Below are 19090 nucleotides of genomic sequence, written 5' to 3' on the forward strand. Positions count from 1 at the left end.
AAAATGAATAATAAATTACCACAATTAATAAATAAATATTATTGAAAAACACAAAAAGGTAAGGCCAAAAGGCAAAGAAAGAAATACATAATCAATTTCATATATCTCTTTAAAATTATAAAAACCAAAAGATAAAAAAATACAATTAATTATCACAATTAATACTTAAAATTAAAAAAAAAATCAAAGGACAAATAAAGCCAAAAAATACGATCAATTATCATAATTAATCTAATTTTAAATAAGTAAATATTATCTTCAATATTGTAATAAATCAAACGATAATAAAACTCAAAAGACACAACCAATGATTATAATTAATAGATAAATATATTTTTAAAAAACTGAAGAAATCGAAAAGATAAAAAAAGCTAAAAATACACAATTAATTACATACATATTACTTTTTAAATCCAAAAAAATGAAAAAGTCAAGAAAGTCAAGAAAACACAATTGATATATAAATATTATTTTTAAATTGAATAAAACAAAAAGGTAAAGAAAGCCTAAAAAAGTAATTATCACTATTAATTATTAAGATTTATTATATATTATATAATTAATTTTATGATCATTAACGAATATATTTGTTAATAAATTTATTAATTAAAAAATATTATTTTTAAAAGTATAAATAATTTATTTGTCTTGTAAAATTTTAAAATTTTTATTTTGTGGAATAAGTTCACTTTAATTTTTATACAAAGTTAAAATATTAAAGAAGTTCTAATGTGTGATAACAAAGTTTTAATTGAAAATTTTATATATTCTAAATTTACCATCTAACAATTCAAAAAGTTATAAGAAGAATTATATTGTTTTACATTTATTTTTTATTTTTAATTGGATAATCAAATTCAACAATAAAAATAAAAATAAAATTTTATTTTTATTTATTCTAAATTTTATTGTACGATTTATTTTTTCACTTTAAAATTTTTTATCGGATTTAATAAAGTTGAGTTTCATACTTTTTTAATTAAAAATAAAAAATATTTTATCTAAGTTTTCTAACTAATTATATAGTATCATATCTTTTTTAGCATTAGAATTACAAATTCATGAACGTAATTCACAAGATCAATTTTTATGTAAGAGGTAGTGAATTTTTCTTTTGAATAAATTTTAAGATGTAATTATATTAAAACTTAAGAACCTATTATCATAACGTCTAGATCTGGGGATCCATCGCTAGACATTGACTTAAGGGAGTCGCCACTAATCTTTTTAGAGGGTCCCTAAAAAAATAAGTTTGGGTCTACTAACTAGAACAAGGTTCGTGAGTTCGATTACGTGTAAGGAAGGTTATAACACCCTCACAACGTCCATCAAAAGATGGTACCAGCTTAATTTTGTGTTATCCAATAAGCCTTAAAATTTTATCAAATAATAATTATTGAAAATTATTCTCAATTGACTCTAATACTTTTAGCAAAAAATTAAGAAATTTCCCTCACCTCAAGAGTATGCAAGAAAACTACTGATTTACTTGCAAAGGCTCCATCGTCGGATTATTTAATATAAAAAAATCCAAAAAAATAAAAAAAAAGAAAAATGATTGCTTTTGTACAGAAAAAATTGATACTTTCAACTTCTTCCCAAAATATTTTTTAGAAAACTTTAATTTCGAAGAAAATTGATACTTTCAACTTTTCCTCAAAACTTTTTTTGAAAATTTATTTTTAAGGAAAATTGATAATTTCAACTTTTCTCCAAAAATATTTTTTTGAAACTTTAATTTCGAGGAAAATTGATACTTTCAACTTTTTCCTCTAAAAAATCTTTTTTTGAAAATTTATTTTTAAGAAAAATTGATACTTTCAACTTTTCCTCAAAAATATTTTTTAGAATAACTTATTTTCAAGAAAAATTGATACTTTTAACTTTTCCTTAAAAATATTTTTTATTTTTTATTTTATACATTTTTAACTTTATTCATGCAAAAATACTCTTAAAAATAAATAAAAACACAAAAAAAAGGAAAATACAAAAAAAAAAACCAATTCGACTCGAAGATTGGCATGGCTCGGCTCCAGATGCAAAAAAACTGGAATGACTCAAAAAGTGATTGCACTACATCAACTACCTTTGGTGCTTCCACCATCAGCTGTGGCTTCATCGTTGTGAACTCCACTGCCATTGCTTTTTTGGCTCCTCCGTTCTGGCCTCCTGCAACTAAAGGAGTGGATGAGGGAAGAGAAAACAACATCTGTTCCTCCAAGCAAGGGTGCCATATCAAACTTAGGATTCTTCTCCAAGCGCCTATTTATCGACTTTTTAAGATAAGTATCATTTGACCGCAAATAAGCTCCAATTGTCCTTTTAATGATTCAAAGGGCTCCTCTGTGCAGCTACCGTCGCTCCTTTACTACCCCCTCCTCCGCTCAGTTAGATATCTTAACCCTCTTTATCCCTGTTGTTGATACGTAGAACTTTATCATATTTCGTTACTTCCCTCCACTTTCTCCCCACTTCCATCTAAGCAAACAAGATCCACTCAATCATTGCTGAACACTAGTATTGAAATCTTGGCACTGGTAGTGCATTACACTAATAAGTGAAAAAAAAAAAGTCACGAGCTGATTCTTGTAATTTCAGATTCCTAAGATGGGTCAGCCCCGTTGAAAATTCTCTATCCCATGCATTCGATAGGAAAAGAACAAAAAGACAAAGAAGCAGATTCAAGAACCAAGAAAGCAATTCAAACGAAAAGAAAAGGTAACGCAATCCCAAAAACCAACATCACCAGCAATAGCGTCCAGCTTGATAATCGTCCACGCAATGCCACGACCCCTGTTACAGCTAATGCAAACTAAATAAATTGGTCCTTTCACAAGAAAGACTACCTGGTGTTTCCCAGCCCTCACCAATTTGACACGATCTCCCCCATTTTCCAAAAAGGAAATAATGGCTTGAAGTGTTGCTGAAAAACCAGCTCGCTTGTGTTCATCACCATATCTGAAATATATTGGTTTGCCAAAATTACTCAAAATAAAGAAGTGCTTCTTTCGCTTCCTGTTCTTAATTATTGATTGAAGCTTTCGGCCTTTTGCTCCTGGGTTTTAGCTTTGCCCAGCATTGTAGGACTGTGTGAGGCTGTGTTGGGTATTGATTGGTTGTTTTCTGTTGTGTTGTGACAGAAGTGGTGGTGTGGGATTGCGCTAGCCTCTAGGGATCATCGATTTCAGTCAAGGCAGTGAACCATGGTCTTGAATTTTAGAGTTGGAGGTACTGGTGGTAAAAAGGGTTAAGCCATTATCGCCGAAGCAGCAACAAGAGACGAAGTATCCGATCCTGGATAAGATGCAGTAGAGAACAGCACTGCAAAGAAACGCGCAAGAGCAACTTCGATTCGTTTTCCATCGGATAGGCAAAGATTGATTTCAAGTATACCGCGATGAGGAAGATAGGCCAGTCGAAAACAGAACAAATGCTATTGCTGCTTCTGAGTTCGCATGACTTCGCTCTCGTTGCGCGTGGACTTCTTAATCAAACTAAGATGGATCGGACGGTTGGCTCAGAGAAGGTTTGCTCGGAGAAGGAATAACAACAATTTAAGGCTGAAGAATAAAGGAATTTTTTTTCTATGGGCTAAACTCCCTTTACCACTCCTCTTTCTTGGCCGCCCGCTTTGCTATGCATCTACTCTGCCTTGGTGCGTGCACCAGAGCAGCTTCTGCCGACTGGTTTTTTTCTCCTCCCCTCCCCCTTTTTTTTTTTTGGCTGTGAATTGTAATGATATATAAAATCACGTGATTGTGTTTCAGTTCAATTCTGATTATCATCCCAAAGTTAAAGATTAGCTTCTCTAATATTTTTTGATAACAATCATCACCAAACTTAATCTCATTATTTCAGCTTTTTTTTTAATTCATTTGATAACGGAGAAAGAAAAAAAAAAAAACAATAGATAGACTATAAAATAAAAAAAAAATGATAAATATGAAATAAAAAATAAAAATAAATAAAAATCTCTACAATTGAATTTAAATTAGTCTCGATTGACAAAGAATCCTGAACAAAATAAAGTATCTACACCTATTATTCCCTTTTTGTCTCTATATTTTTGTTTGTATGTGTAAAACATATTTTAATTAAAAGATTCACAAATAATATTTATCTTAAATCTTAATAGAGCAAAACCACTTAAATGTAATTAATATAAATCAATGTTGAAGAGTTTTGGCCCAACAATATTTTTATAATGAATTCAGTTGCAATATGATTGGCCTGGTTGAATTTTTTTGGATTTAACTCCTTAAAAATAAGTTTTCTAAGAAATATAGATTTTAGTGCAATTATAAATTATAAGAATTCATAATATATTTTGTTACTTAGATTAACAATATAACATTTGAACACATGAGATTTTCATTAACATTTTTTACACTTAATTTTGCATTTGTATTTATCAATATATAGTTTGTACTGTTTATAATAGTAACAAGATATTCTCTTATTTTTAGATAAATAAAATACATCATTTATCAAAAAAATAAAATTTAAATAGAATAAATTTGTGATATAAATAATATTTCTTTCGTCATCAAATAACTAAAAAAACAATAAAGCTAACATTTAAGTTTAAATTGTTAGGGTAAAAGGAACAATTTAATTCATCTTTACTATTGAGATTTTTCATATTTATTTTAAAATTTAAGTACAAAATAAAAAAAATTAATGATACAATATAAAATCGTATAATTAGTAAAATTTTATAAATTCTAATACTATCTAATTATAAAATTATTACACAAAGCATGGATTTAAAAAATTAATAAAATATAAAAATTTATTTTGCATAATGACATAATAAAGAGATAAATCCAACATCATAAAATAAAAATTAATTAATTAATACTGCAGTTTGTACAAATTAATAAAGTCTACAGCAACAAGTGGAGCAAACTCATCAGAGTTTTAAATGCCCAGGAGATAGAAGGCAGCAAAATTTATATATATATATATATATATATATATATATATATCTCTATAACATTCTGGAATGAATTAAAAATATAAATTTCCACGTTACTTGTTTGACAAAAGTAAAGAAGAAAAGTTCCTTCCAATTAATTTTGGCCACAGAACTTTACCGGCCACTTACAGTGAGAGGTAATAAATGAAGAAACAGGAGAGGTGACTTTATAAAGGACAATGAGTAGCTATGTTCATATATTAGGATATTCAGAGTGCAGTGTTACTTGAAGCAGACACATTTATTACGTTTAGAAAAACAAAATTATTAATATTAAAAATTATATTTTTTACATAAAAATATAGTTAAAATATTTTATTATAAATATTTTATTTATTATTATGTTTTATATTTAAAAATATTGTTGATATTTAAAAAAATATTATATTTATTTTTTTATTTTTTAAATAATTAATTACGTTTTATTTGTAAAAATATAATACTTATAAAAATAAAAAATTATCATTTATCAATGATTACATTTCTATAACAAAAAATGTAACTGTTAATATACATAACATTTTTTATTTATCAAATATTATATTTTTTAACATAAAAACGTAATTAAAAGTATTATAAATTTTATATTACAATATTATATTAATTATTACATTTTCAAATTAAAAATATTGTTTATATAAAAATATCTAATTTATTTTGTTATTATTTTAATTAATCTACTACATGTTACATATAAAAAATTTAATGCTTTTGAAAATAAAAAATTCAAAATCTAGATTTGTAATTATCTATTACGTTTATTCTTTTAAACATCTTATTTTTATTATATGTAATTTATTACGTGTTTAATTGTGTGACTATGAATGCCCATTTTAGTTTTAAAATTGATTTTTATTTATCATATAATTACATTGATTTTTAAAGATAAAATAGATAAAAAAATTTTATTATTTAGGTCAAAAGTGAGATAAAATTAATTTTTCTCTTGAAATCTTAGCAAACTATAGGGGGTGGTGGGTTTATGATTTCAAGCTATTTGGACATTATTGAGAATCTTAAAATATTTTCAGAAATCAAATACCGTAAATTAAATATGAAAATCAGATTACAAAAATTAAAATTTCAAAGTAATCTAACTTTTTCAGAAACCAAATCTCTTTTATTATTTACTTTTTTTTTTCACAATGACAAATATAGATAAAAAAACATATAGTATATTAAAAGAAAAATAATATAAGATTAATAATACATAAATGTTTTCAATGAAGTTTTAATTCAAATACTATAATTAACTATAAAAAATTAATATCTTTGAGTAGCTAAATTGTTATGGTATAGTCATCTACAACAAATAAGTTTTGTAATTAATGTAGAAAATAATCGACAGATTAAAAACTTGTCACAAGTATCTTTGGGTTAGTATTATTCCAATTAATTTATTGACCGTTAGACACGATAACTCTATCTTTGACTATTGTTTGTTTTGACTGTTTGTTGAATATCAAATTCTATTTCTATCTTTCACACTTTATTAGTGAAGTTAATTCAGTTAAAGATGATGAGCATCAAAAATATTAATCATACCATGTTACCAATATGGAAAAGTAATGAAATTTGCCCACGTAGCCTTCATAAAAGGCCTAATGAATAGCCAAACTTGCCTTAGATTAGAGCTTCCCCGTTTCATTGGAATTATCATTGTGTTTTTGCTTTATAATAACTTAATTATATAATTTTTAGGAGTATGAAAAATATGATTATATCTTCATTGTATTTTTGAGCTGTTTATATCGTACGTCTTTTTAAAAATGTCTTAAATCTTTAGCTGAAGTGCATTAGTAGTTTAATTTTTTTTGTCTTAAATTAATTTTTTATGTGGTGAATCATGATAATTAATCATTCTTGAAGTAATTAAGTAGTTTATCTCTATATCTTCTTGTAAGAATTGAATAATTATAAAGTTCATTACTTACCTTTTATTATTTACTTTTTTTTTTTTTGCACTGATGAATACAGATAAAAAATATAGTATATTAAAAAGAAAAATAATATGTAAGATTAATAATAAATTAAAGTTTATAATGAAATTTTATTTCAAATACTATAATTAATTAAAAAAATTTGATATCCATTACTGATTACGTAGACATGGTATAGTCATCTGCAACAAGTGAACTTGTAATTAATGTAGAAAATAATCAACAAATTAAAAATCTGTTATGAATATCTTTAGGTGGTAGATACGAGAGTGCCATAGTTTATTGTTAGTTTTGACCGTTTGTTGGATATCACATTCTATTTTTTCCTTCATACTTAATTATTAAAGTTAATCAATTTCCAAGCTCTTTGATCATTTCAGTGCCAGCATGATTTCTTTTTTCTTTTGGTCAAGAGTTTTAAGGTTGATTTCTACTCTGTTGGCTTTTCCTTCAACTCAAAAAGAGAAAAAAAAAAAAGGAAAAAACTTCAGTGGAATTTTGTTTGATCATACATTTCTTTCCTTGTAACTTCAAAAAAGAAAAACAAAAGCTACTCTTCAATATTTTCTTTCTCTTTAGTTCCCACTTTGTTTGTCATTTTCATGTAAAAAATACCAAAAAAAAACAAAGGTAGAGAAAAAAAATATAATCTTCAAATTTCTTTTCTTTGTTTTCAATGATCCGTCATGAATAAATCTTGGCAGATTTAGAACGCACCAAGCAAGGTAAATGCAACAACTTCTTCATTGCTTTCTCTTTATGCAAATAAAGTGTGTTTCTTACATTTTTTTTATCTAATTTGCAATTTTGTCAGCGAAGCAGATCAGATCTGAAAAGGATTAGTTTTATTTCTCAAGCAAATTTCCTCTTGAAAGCTACGGATCTATTACTTCTATCTAGAAGTGGTAAGGTTGGAATATTCATTTATCTTTTTTTTGTCAAACTTAAAAAAAACAGCAAAAAAAGTTGGTTGCAGTGGAGTAGAAAGGAGGATAATTTTTTTTTTTTTTGGGTTCTAAGGTCTTTTGATCTTGTGTTTTTGGAGCTTCTCTACTTGTGATGGGGAGCCGGAGGAGAGGAGAGAGGAAACAGTGCCATTGGTGTGATAAGTGGTTGAGGGTGGCGTTTCTAGTGTTTATGGTCTTGGGTTTTGTTTTAAATTTAGAAGTTTCTATCAGTTTTTAGGAAGACTTGATATGATATGATATGAGGAAAGGGAGGATCAAGAAGAAGACTTGGCTGAGTTTTGGGAAGGAAAACAGTGCCGTCGAGCGGCGTACGATGGCGGTGCTATTAAATGAAGTAGGGTAATCAGAGAAGTTAGAAAATGAAACAAATTGGTATTTTTTTACAAGGACATATTTTTTAAATAAATTCACGTAGGCGTAACCATGTGGTAATTGAGCATAGGCCATGTGTGAATATCAGTCTACCTATAATAGTGATCCTACAATTTTTTTTTTTTTTTTACTTTAATGTTGTAATTATCCAATTATAATAAAAAATCAATCTAAATTTTTTTATTATAATCTTATAATTAATCAATTATCAAAAAAAATATATAAAGGTTCACCATTTATAAGTGTGGATTTCACATGTTTTTTGTAAACCCTATAAAAATATTGAATTTTAATTGGTTAATTGTTTTACAATAATTGGAGGTGGTGTGTTTCCAATAAAAAATGATGTATGTAAGATTCGCCACTTATGTAAGTGTGTACTTCATATAAATTTTGATGTGCTTCATACAATTATATATTATAATTGGTTAATTGCACACTATAATTATTGTTAGTGATATGATTGCAGATGATATATTCCTATAGTAACTTCATCCAACATTTAACTCTAAATGGTATGATGATCAAAGAAACAAATCTTTATAATGTTGGTGACTAAATCATTACTTTTTATAGCTGGGTGTCCAAAATAAAAAATCAACTAAAATTGTTTGACCAAACAAGTAATTAATCGTTTTTAGACTGTTGCTTAACTGTTACAGTATGATACGATTTTTTTTGGTTTTCTATCCTATTAACACAAATTTTTTTATTTCATGTTTTTTGAGTAATGTTTCCTTATAAATTATCTAAAAATATTGTTTTTTATCACGTGTTTTCAGCTTGGTAGAGTGCCGAAGAAAGGCATTTGGTTCTCATACTTTGAATTGTCTTCACCTTGCCTCATTACGTGCTTAAAAAGTGTTACTTGGCAGAAAACTGAAGAAAAAGCAGTTGGTTGTCACACTTTGGACTATCTTCACCTTGCTTGGTATGTTTAGAGAGTTCACATTCACTATTCTTTAATTTTCTTTTTGGCATCTTCACCATGATTTATCTCATAGCCAATATTTTTATGTTTGGCAGAAGTTTGTTCAACTTGAGCTTGTCAAGAATGGCTTGTGGGTTTTGTGAGTCTGCTCTTTCTAACAGCGTGGGAACACTGCTCGTGGATTGGGTGGCGAAGCCAGTAGGACGTCAATTTACTTACATTTGCCGTTTTCACCACAATGTTGAAAAGCTCGAGAAAAGAAAAGAAGATCTGAAAAAGTCACGGGATCGGCTGCAACATGACATTGAGGATGCTGAAAGGCAACTTCAAGAAATTGAAGATGATGTCAAAGATTTACTATCACAGGCAGACATAATCCTATCTGATGAAACTCTGGAAAATGAAATGCAACGAAATATGAGATGTTTCATTTGGTGTCCTAACTGGAGAAGGCGGTATTGGTTAAGCAAGAAAGCAATGAAGAACACTCTTGTTATTGGTGAGCTTATTGAGAAGATCGCCAAATTTAGTCAACCTGGACGAGTGGGCTACCGTTCACGTAGTACAAATCCAACCATAGAATTTCTCTCATCCAAGGATTTTATGATTTTTGCATCTTCAAAAAAAGGCTTCGATCAGATAATTGAAGCCTTACAGGACGACAAGGTCAGCATGATTGGATTGTGGGGGATGCCAGGGGTGGGCAAGACAACCCTAGTCCGTGAAGTTGGAATTCATGCCAAAAAATTAAATCTGTTTGACGAAGTTGTGATTGCTACTGTGTCTCAAAAGCCAAATTTTGAAACAATTCAAGATGAAATTGCAAAATACTTGGATTTCGATATGAAGAATGCCCAAGGAAGAAGATCCATCCAGGAGTTCTGGTCGAAACTGCAGAAGGAGAAAAGGATTCTAATAATCCTTGATGATGTTTGGGCAAAAATTGACTTAAAGGAGCAGATAGGAATTCCATTTGCTGATGATCATAAAGGCTGTAAAATTCTTTTAACAACACGGCGTCAACACCTATGTGTTACCATGGAATGTCAAAGGACAATACTTCTTGGTTGTCTAAATGACCATGAAGCTTGGACTTTATTTGAAAGGAAAGCAGGTCTAGATAACTCTTCTGATGACGCTATTAAACATGTGGCATCTAAAGTTATCAAAAAGTGTCAGGGTTTGCTCATAGCTATAGTTACATTGGGAAGTGCTCTAAAAGGTAAAAATCTTCATAGGTGGGAAGCGGCATATAGGAGACTCGAAAATCGCAGATTGGATGACATAGAGGACATTGATGAAAAAAATGCCTACCTAGTTCTTGAGGTGAGTTTTGATTATTTGAATGATAAGGAGACCAAGATGTGTTTCTTGTTGTGCTCTTTATTTCCTGAAGATCATGAGATTTATGTAGAGGAGCTGGTGAGATATGCATGGGGACTAGAGTTGTGTAAAGGTATGGGCTCAATTGAAGAAGTGAGGAGCGAAGTGCTCGCGGCGATGGACATCCTCAAGGATTCTTGTTTGTTGTTAAATTGTGGAGAAAGGCACGTTAAAATGCATGACCTGGTTCGTGATGTTGCTTTGTGGATAGCATCAAACAGAAAGGAGTTTTCTTTTATGATAAAATCTGACGTTGTTGAAATGTGGCCAAAGGAAGAAAGTCTTGAGTCTTACGAAGCAGTCTCCTTCAATACTAGTCGGATTGTTGAACTTCCTAAAGGACTGGTATGCCCAAATCTCAAAATTCTTTTACTTGGTGGAGATGGGAACATGATAACTTCAAGTGAATTCTTTGAAGGAATGAAAGCATTGAAAGCTTGCACTCTGAATTCTAGATTGATATCTCCAGATGCATTTCAGTTTCAAACAAACCTCAGAACTCTTCATTTGGAACGTTGCAAACTCTTGGACATCTCAGTGCTTGGGAAGTTGAAGAAACTTGAAGTTCTTTCATTTAGTTGCTCTGATATCAAAGAATTGCCAGAAGAAATAGGTAATTTGGATAATCTTAAATTGTTGGATTTGTCATATTGTGTACAACTACAAAGAATCCCTTCTCAGTTAATACGAAGATTGTCCAAATTAGAAGAACTATACTTGCATGGTTGTCAATTTTTAAGTTGGGCCACTGAGAACACAGTACAAGAAGAAAGCTTTGCCAGTCTATCAGAGTTGAATTCGTTGTCAAACTTGATTATATTATCTTTAGAGGTTTATTCTGAAGATATTCCAAGAGACTTTGTGTTCTGTAAATTACAAAGGTTTTATGTATGTGTTGGCTTTGGCTTTTCTCATTTTTATCAAGGGAAGATGGACTTTGAGATCTGCCCATTCTCGAGATCTTTAAAAATTGAGGGGTCTGTAATAGAGGCATGCAAGCAGTTATTTGGGGTTTCAGAATCTCTTAATCTGAAAAATGTGGTGGGTTACCAAAATCTTGTTCCAAGCTTAGAGTCGGGCCAAGTGGTATTCAGTAAGCTGACTTCTCTGGATCTTGAGAGTTGCAAGCATATGAAATGTCTCATTGATACTACAAAGCAGCAGGAGCTAACCAATGCATTCTCTAATTTGTTAGAATTATCTTTAACAAATATGCGTGGATTGGAAGAGCTGTGCAGTGGTCATCAGCCGCAAGGGGTTTTGCTCAAATTAAAAACTTTGATGATAGATAATTGCTGGGACATGACAAGTGGAATTCCAATTCTACAAAGTCTTGAAAGGTTGGAAGTTAAATATTGTGATGAGATGCAAGTGCTATTTCAGATTGCTGAATTGAGGAGCATACAACAAGGACCCAGTCATCATGTATGCTTACAAAGTTTGAAGGTTGTAAGAATAGACAATTGCAATAAATTGAGATATCTCTTCCCAACGTCTGTTGCTATAAGTCTTGGGCAACTGGAAACGCTGAACATATCCGACTGCTTGGAATTGGAAGAAATAATTCCCAAAACGGAAGTGTCAAACATCAATCTCCAAAGTCTAAGCGAAGTATATGTACGTGGCTGCAATAACATGACATCTCTTTCCTCACTGTCGCATGGTCAAATTTTGGAGAAATTGACAACACTTAAGATTCGAGATTGCTCTCGATTGGAATATACTTTTCCAATCTCAATGGCTGAAGGTCTTCCACAGTTGCATAAGGTTACATTGCGTGGTTTGCCTGAATTTAAAGGAAGGAATGGAAATGACATTGTACTCACGCTGCCATCTTTACAAGAGTTGAAAATGAGAGAGTGTCCACAATTTATCATTTCGGGGAAAATACAGGTAAGCCTATTTATTTGTGTTTTTACTCTTTCAACTATGTTGGTAGGAGGAATAGAAAGAGTGGAAGAATAGAAAGACAGTGAAAAAAAAAGAAAAAAAGAAAGGAAACTTAATCCATTTGAATTGAGAGAAAAAAAATTCTTTTTTCCTTAAATAAAATTTTTTTTATAAATTTTCTTCTAATGATTTTTTCCTATATTTTATCTTTGGAATCAAACACTAAGAAAGTAAAATAATTTAACTACATAGTGTTAATGTCATTGACTGAATGTTTTTTTTTTTGATAAATTGATGACTGAAAAGTTTCCAAGTGCTACAATATTCAAAAAATAGACTTTGTATCACTTTGCATAAAACTAATGTGAATCTACTTTTCCTTAAATAATGATCATTAAAATATCAACTGTGGACTTTTATGATAGCAGTCACTGCTAAAATGCATTAGGCATCCATAAGCTTTGTGCAATATTATTTTACTTTCATCCATGATCTTATAAAACCCAAGTTTTTCATTTAAAACTTCTTAAAATATTTTAAATTCATCTATTACACCAATCATGGTTAAAAAAATTAATAAAACATATCATTTTCAATGTCACATGGATGTGCGTATGACATGAATTTCAACTTAAAAAGTTTAAAAAACTCTTACCTTTTTATCACATGCAAGTTCACGTAGTTACACACACAAAATATTTTGAGATGATAAATTTAGTCAAAATTTAATGATTGATTATTCCAATTGATGAATTTGAATTTAAAAACTAGTGAATGAAAATTTTGAGTTTTAATTAAAAAGTCAAAGAACACCGTCTTACCACATGAGCGTTCACATGGACGTACATACACATGATTCGAAGATGCTATAGTTTGTCAAATTTTAATCATGGTTTATGGAATTTATGATGAGATGCAAGTGTTATTTCAGATTGCTGAATTGAGGAGCATACAACTAGGACCCAGTCATCATGTAAGCTTACAAAGTTTGAAGGTTGTAACAATAGACTACTGCAATAAATTGAGATATCTCTTCCCAACGTATGTTGCTGAAAGTCTTGGACAACTGGAAACCTTGAACATATCCTTATGCTTGGAATTGGAAGAAATAATTCCCAAAACGGAATTGTCAAACATCAATCTCCAAAGTCTAAGGGAAGTATATATATGTGGCTGCAACAACTTGACATCTCTTTCCTCATTGTCGCATGGTCAAATTTTGGAGAAATTGACAACACTTAGGATTGGGGATTGCTCTCGATTGGAATATACTTTTCCAATATCAATGGCTGAAGGTCTTCCGCAGCTGAATAAGGTTACATTGGAAAGACTGCCTGAATTAAAAGGAAGGGATGGAAATGACATTATACTCACGCTGCCATCTTTACAAGAGTTGTGTGTGGATGATTGTCCACAATTGACTCCTTTCATCATTTCGGCTAAAATACAGGTAAGCCTATTTATTTGTGGTTTTACACTTTCAACTATACTTTGTAGGAGGAATATAAAGAATGGAAGAATAGATAAGAGAGCCGAAAGAAAAAAAATGGAAACTTAATCCATTTAAATTGGGAGAGAAAATTCTTTTGTTCTTAAATAAAACCTTTTTGATAATTTATTTTTGGAAGCAAACACTAAGAAAGTAAAATAATTTGACTACATAATGTTAATATCGTTGACTGAATTTATTTTCTTGATAAGTTGGTGACTGAAAAGTTTTCAAGTGCTACAATATTTAAAAGATAGACTTTGTATCACTTTGGGTAAAATTAATGTGAATTTACTTCTCCATACTTAAGTAGTGATAATTAAAATCTCAATTGTGGACTTTTAAGATAGCTGTCACTATTAAAATGCATTAGGCATCTATAAGGTTTGTGCAATATTATTTTACTTTCATCCACAATCTTAAGAAACAATTTTTTCATTTACACATTTTAAAATATTATAAATTCATCTATTACATCAATCATTATTAAAAAATTAACAGAACAAATCTTTTTTGATGTCACATGGATGTGCATAATGACAAGAATTTCAACTTAAAAAGTTACAAATAAACTCTCACCTTTTTATCATGTGCATGTTTACATGTACACACCCACAATATTTTGAGATGACAAATTTAGTTAAATTTTAATGATTAATTGTTGAAATTGATGAATTTGAAATATTTTAAAAAACTCGTGAATGAAAATTTTGAATTTTAATTAAAACCATGAATGAAAATGAAATATTGTACAAAAGTCATGGATGTAAGGTGTAATTTACTTTAATTTTCATCGACATTTTTTTTGCTAGTTGTCTTTTCCTTTATATTTGAAATAGGAATTGTCCATTCTAAATATGTTATTACTTTTTGTTTTCAATTTTTAGGAATTTACTATAATTAGTTTCTTGAGTTGTTTATATCGATCTCCTTTAGTTATTTTAATGTTTTAAGAGATTGAGTTTTTAGGAAATATGTAGCTAGGAGATCATTTTAAGTTCAATTAATTATTGCATAAAATGCTAAATAGTCATTTCTTCTCATAAAAAAGCCTTCAATAATTAATACCACAAATTTGTTATTTCTTCTCATAAAAACATATTGTTCATACTATTTAGCATTATTTATCTACTATTTTTTAATATTAAAATTAGTTTTGATTTTACTAATTACGATTGCAAGTATTTAATTTTTTATGAAAATATTAATAAAAAAGAAATTATAATTATATTTAAATATTTCGCTTAAAAATCAATAAATTCTATATAAGATAAATTTAACATAAAATTAAATCAAATTCATAAATAATAAGATTTAAATTTAAAACATGAAATTTTTGAAAAAATTTTTTACCACTAAATCAATGTTTTATTATTTAAATCAATAAAAATAATTTAATAAATAATTATTTAATTACATTTGTATTGATGAAATGCTTTGAAAAAATGCATTTCATATCTTGTTTTATGTCTGATTAACTCACTTATCTCAATGCATTATTTTTCAAATCACTCAAATGAAATATCCAAAAAAATTTGGATTCCGGTTTTCTGAGGATTCCTTATTGCTGGCATAATAGGGGCTACAGAACAATATTATTCCTATTTTCTAAGGATTCCTTATCCCTGACAGGCATATCAGGGAGTCCAGAAATAATAGCATGGTAGCACAAAAATTTGTTATTTCTTCTCGTAAAAACATAAATAATTAATACCATGAACTAAAAAACCCTTAATGTCATCATTTAGCACTATTGAGAGTAGGGTGAGCTTTATTTGGTCAAAACAGAAAAACCAAGCTAAACTAGGTGATTTGGCTTAGTCTAGTTTAACACTAGAAACTTTTCAAACCAAACTTAATTAATAATTTAGTTTTGAGTTGAAAATTAAACCAAATCAAAAAATTAATTAAAATTAATAATATTTTTATAAATATTTTAACACATATAAGAAAATATATATTTGTTTTTTTACTAAAATATGTATATAAATTTTACTTTAGGTTTTTTTTTTTTTTTTTTTTCCTTTAAAATAAGTTATAGCACAATCTTTATTTCTTAGATATATTGAAAAGCCCTATGTAGTATGTACTAGTACTTTGTGTTTTTACACGTCATATGGATTCATTTTTATTCATGATATAGTACTACTCCTTGCAAACTGTTGTTTTATATTTTAATTAAATTATTTGTCTTTGACTTAAATTAATGAATTGAGTGTATTTCATTCACAATTCTTTTTGTTACAATATTATAGTTAGTCAATCGCAATTAAGAATTATGTAGCCACCACTTATAAGTGTGGCTTCTAAATAATTTTGTGATGGGCCCTGCACAATACTAATTTATATTAAAATTAATAAATAAAGAATAAATAATTTTTTAGTCACTTTTTACATTTTTTGAATTGATAGTTAAATGATGTGATTCCAGGTGTTAGGATTTGAGAATATGAGAGAAAGGAAGTAATCGTGCAATATGATAGTTCTTGAATTGGGACAAAAATCACCCAACACAAAATATTTAACTATTACTAATTTTGAAGATTTATTTGATGGTGAATATAATCTTTCAAGTTTGAGGGAACTAAGTTTATTCGATCTACCTGAATTGCAGGTGGCATGGAAGGATCCCATTGAGGTTGTCAACTTTCAAAACCTCACTAAATTGGATGTCCATAAATGCAGAAGTTTAAGATATATCTTATCATCTACCATCGCTTGGAATTTGCCACAATTGAGCTTTTTATGGATATCTGAGTGTGAGGAATTGGAGCAAATTATTGAAAAGGATGGTCAAACTTCATCACAAGTTCATCATCTCCAACCTATACGCTTCCCCAATCTGACTGAAATACACATTTATTCATGTGAAAACTTGAAATGTCTCTTTCCGGTGAGTGTTGCTCATGGCCTTTCAAAACTACAAAAGCTAGATGTTTACAACGTCTCCAAATTAGAACAAGTATTTGAACAATCAGGAGATGAGGCAAATGGTAGCGAGAAAAAAGAGAAAGTGATACAGCTACCTCAATTGTACACCTTAAGCCTTTCAGGGCTACCACACCTTGTGAGGTTCAGCCCTGTGGGTTGTCATTTCGTATTCCCATCTTTGTGTCATTTAACTGTAATAGGTTGTCCCAATATAACCACAAGCTTTAGTGTTGATTCAGAGGAATCTGGGCATGCCAAAACAGAGGTACGCTACGCACCCAAAGTCTCAATATAAAGTATAAAAAGCAGCCCTGCCTTTTGTATAGCTGAACTTGGATAAGCTTATGAACAGAGAGGTTCATCTGTTACATATTTTTCATGCTTTTATTTCCTCTTTCAGCTTTATTGATTATGCAATATTAATCTCATCTGTTCAAGGGGACTTGTTATGGATTTCAATTGAAATTTGTCATCCATGTGTTTGTTTTAATTCCTAATGAAATTGAAAATGTAATTGGCTGGCAATATTAATTCCCTGTTCTATTGAGTGGCAGTCTTTCTTATTGGGTTCATTCAAAGGTCCTTGTTGCGTTATTATTTCAATTTACTGAATTATACATGCTTCTTGTTCTTCACATGCCATGCTTTAATTTGTTTTGCAGGCAATCCTATCATTTGACGACAACTTAGTGGAAAAGTCTGTCAATGCTCAACAAACTACATGGCCAATTGGTAGTCATATAATGTGGTATAGACAATGGAGTTGAAAACACCTTTTTCAGAGGAGGGAGATGAAGAAATGAATGTCAGTTTCAGAAGATGCCAGTAAATGAAGCAGTTCGTAATTTGCTGCAGCATTTCACAAACCTTACCCAACTTCATAGACTTGCAGCCAAATATTGCGATCATATTAGAATGCAAATTTCTATGAGGGTACATAAGACTGCATTCCTGTTTATTTATGTCTTTGTTTATCAGCTAAAAGTTTATAGTTTGTTGTCCTTTCCACCAGCAGACTTGAAAACAAGGATCTTTTAAAACAGCAATGGGCACATTTTAATTATCTTTGTGTTTCTGTAAGGAAGTCACTTGAAAATTCATCAATTCTGAATTTCAGTTGAACAGCATTTCTTGCTCTCTCTAGACATTAGACAAACCACATATTATTTTGTGGCATAAGAATTGCTATAGGAATTCCATGCATCTTAATTTCGTTCAATTACATTGATTTTTTTCAAAAAAATTAGTCAAAACTAAGTTTCCCTAGTTGATGGTGTAGAGGTTGCTTTATTTAAAGATGGTGGATCTTACCGAGTTAAATACTTACCATAATACTAATAAATAAAAACAACTAAGTTCATGGAAAATGTTGGATTGAAATGGTATTAGTATATATGTTCTGCTTAGCAGTCTTAAGTCAATTCTTGCAGAAGGAGAATTAATCTTGATATTAGAAGTCAAAACTTAGAATTGTTAAAGGAGGAAAACAAATCATATTTTTAAGATTAAATTGTCAAATTTATCACTATACTAAATTGAGGGATCTATATATATATATATATATATATATATATATATATATATATATATATAGACACCCAATTTGATCGAGGTTCGGATCAATTGGGTCTGGTCCAAATAGGTAGTCCATTTCATTTCATTTTATTTTATTTTTTATTTTTTATTTTGTATTTTATTTTTTGTATTTTATTTATTATTACTATTTATTAATATATATTTATTTATTATTTATCTGTTAATATATATACTTTATCATTATTTATCTATTAATTAATATGTTATCTTTATTGTATTTTATTTTTTTCTTTTCTTCCTTCCTTTTTTTGCTTACCCGATTGTAATTGGGATTAGGATAAAAACTAAAGTTCTACTGTGAATTTGGGATTCAATTAGAGTCCAGATTGGATTCAAGGATTGAATCTCAATCCAAGAGGGAATTGAAATTGATCAAAAACTCTTCTGATCAATCCCTATAAATAGGTGTTGGAATAAAACAAAAAAAAGGACACAGAGAGGAAACAAAAGCTAAAAAAAGGGTTCTGGTGCGTTAGAACAACTTTAGGAATTAGTGGGAATTTTTTTTTTGAATTTTTGGCCTTTTTTTCTGAAAAATTTTTGAAAAATTTTCAGAATCCGACAAAATTTTACGACGAACTTTAAACTTTTCGACAAGTTTTTCGGCCAAAT

At 29.2% G+C, this 19090-nt stretch overlaps 1 protein-coding gene across 2 annotated transcripts; it reads left to right on the forward strand.

Annotated features, from left to right (window-relative positions):
• The first annotated feature begins 7189 nt into the window (after positions 1-7189).
• On the forward strand, positions 7190-18004 carry LOC111301952 (putative disease resistance protein At4g27220). 2 transcript variants are annotated; one of them, XM_089744477.1, is made up of 7 exons: positions 7190-7643; positions 7733-7823; positions 9041-9189; positions 9285-12465; positions 13394-13912; positions 16566-17147; positions 17545-18004. In XM_089744477.1, the coding sequence occupies exons 4-7, from the start codon at positions 9313-9315 to the stop codon at positions 17647-17649; spliced, it is 4359 nt and encodes a 1452-aa protein (XP_089600603.1). In that variant the 5' UTR covers positions 7190-7643; positions 7733-7823; positions 9041-9189; positions 9285-9312; the 3' UTR covers positions 17650-18004. The 2 variants fall into 2 exon arrangements, with proteins under 2 accessions (XP_089600603.1, XP_089600604.1); XM_089744478.1 differs by having other exon boundaries at positions 16566-16844.
• The last annotated feature ends 1086 nt before the right edge of the window (positions 18005-19090 follow it).

This window comes from Durio zibethinus, chromosome 15, assembly GCF_047325235.1.
Source record: "Durio zibethinus cultivar Kanyao isolate XHJ-2024 chromosome 15, ASM4732523v1, whole genome shotgun sequence".
NCBI classification, from domain to species: Eukaryota; Viridiplantae; Streptophyta; class Magnoliopsida; order Malvales; family Malvaceae; genus Durio; species Durio zibethinus.

Bases quoted from the DNA above. Each gene is read 5' to 3' on its own strand.
- LOC111301952 (XM_089744477.1), top strand. From the start codon at position 9,313: ATGGCTTGTGGGTTTTGTGAGTCTGCTCTTTCTAACAGCGTGGGAACA. The intron at 13,913-16,565 runs GTAAGCCTATTT...CCTGAATTGCAG, and splicing joins TCATTTCGGCTAAAATACAG to GTGGCATGGAAGGATCCCAT. The intron at 17,148-17,544 runs GTACGCTACGCA...TTTGTTTTGCAG, and splicing joins CTGGGCATGCCAAAACAGAG to GCAATCCTATCATTTGACGA.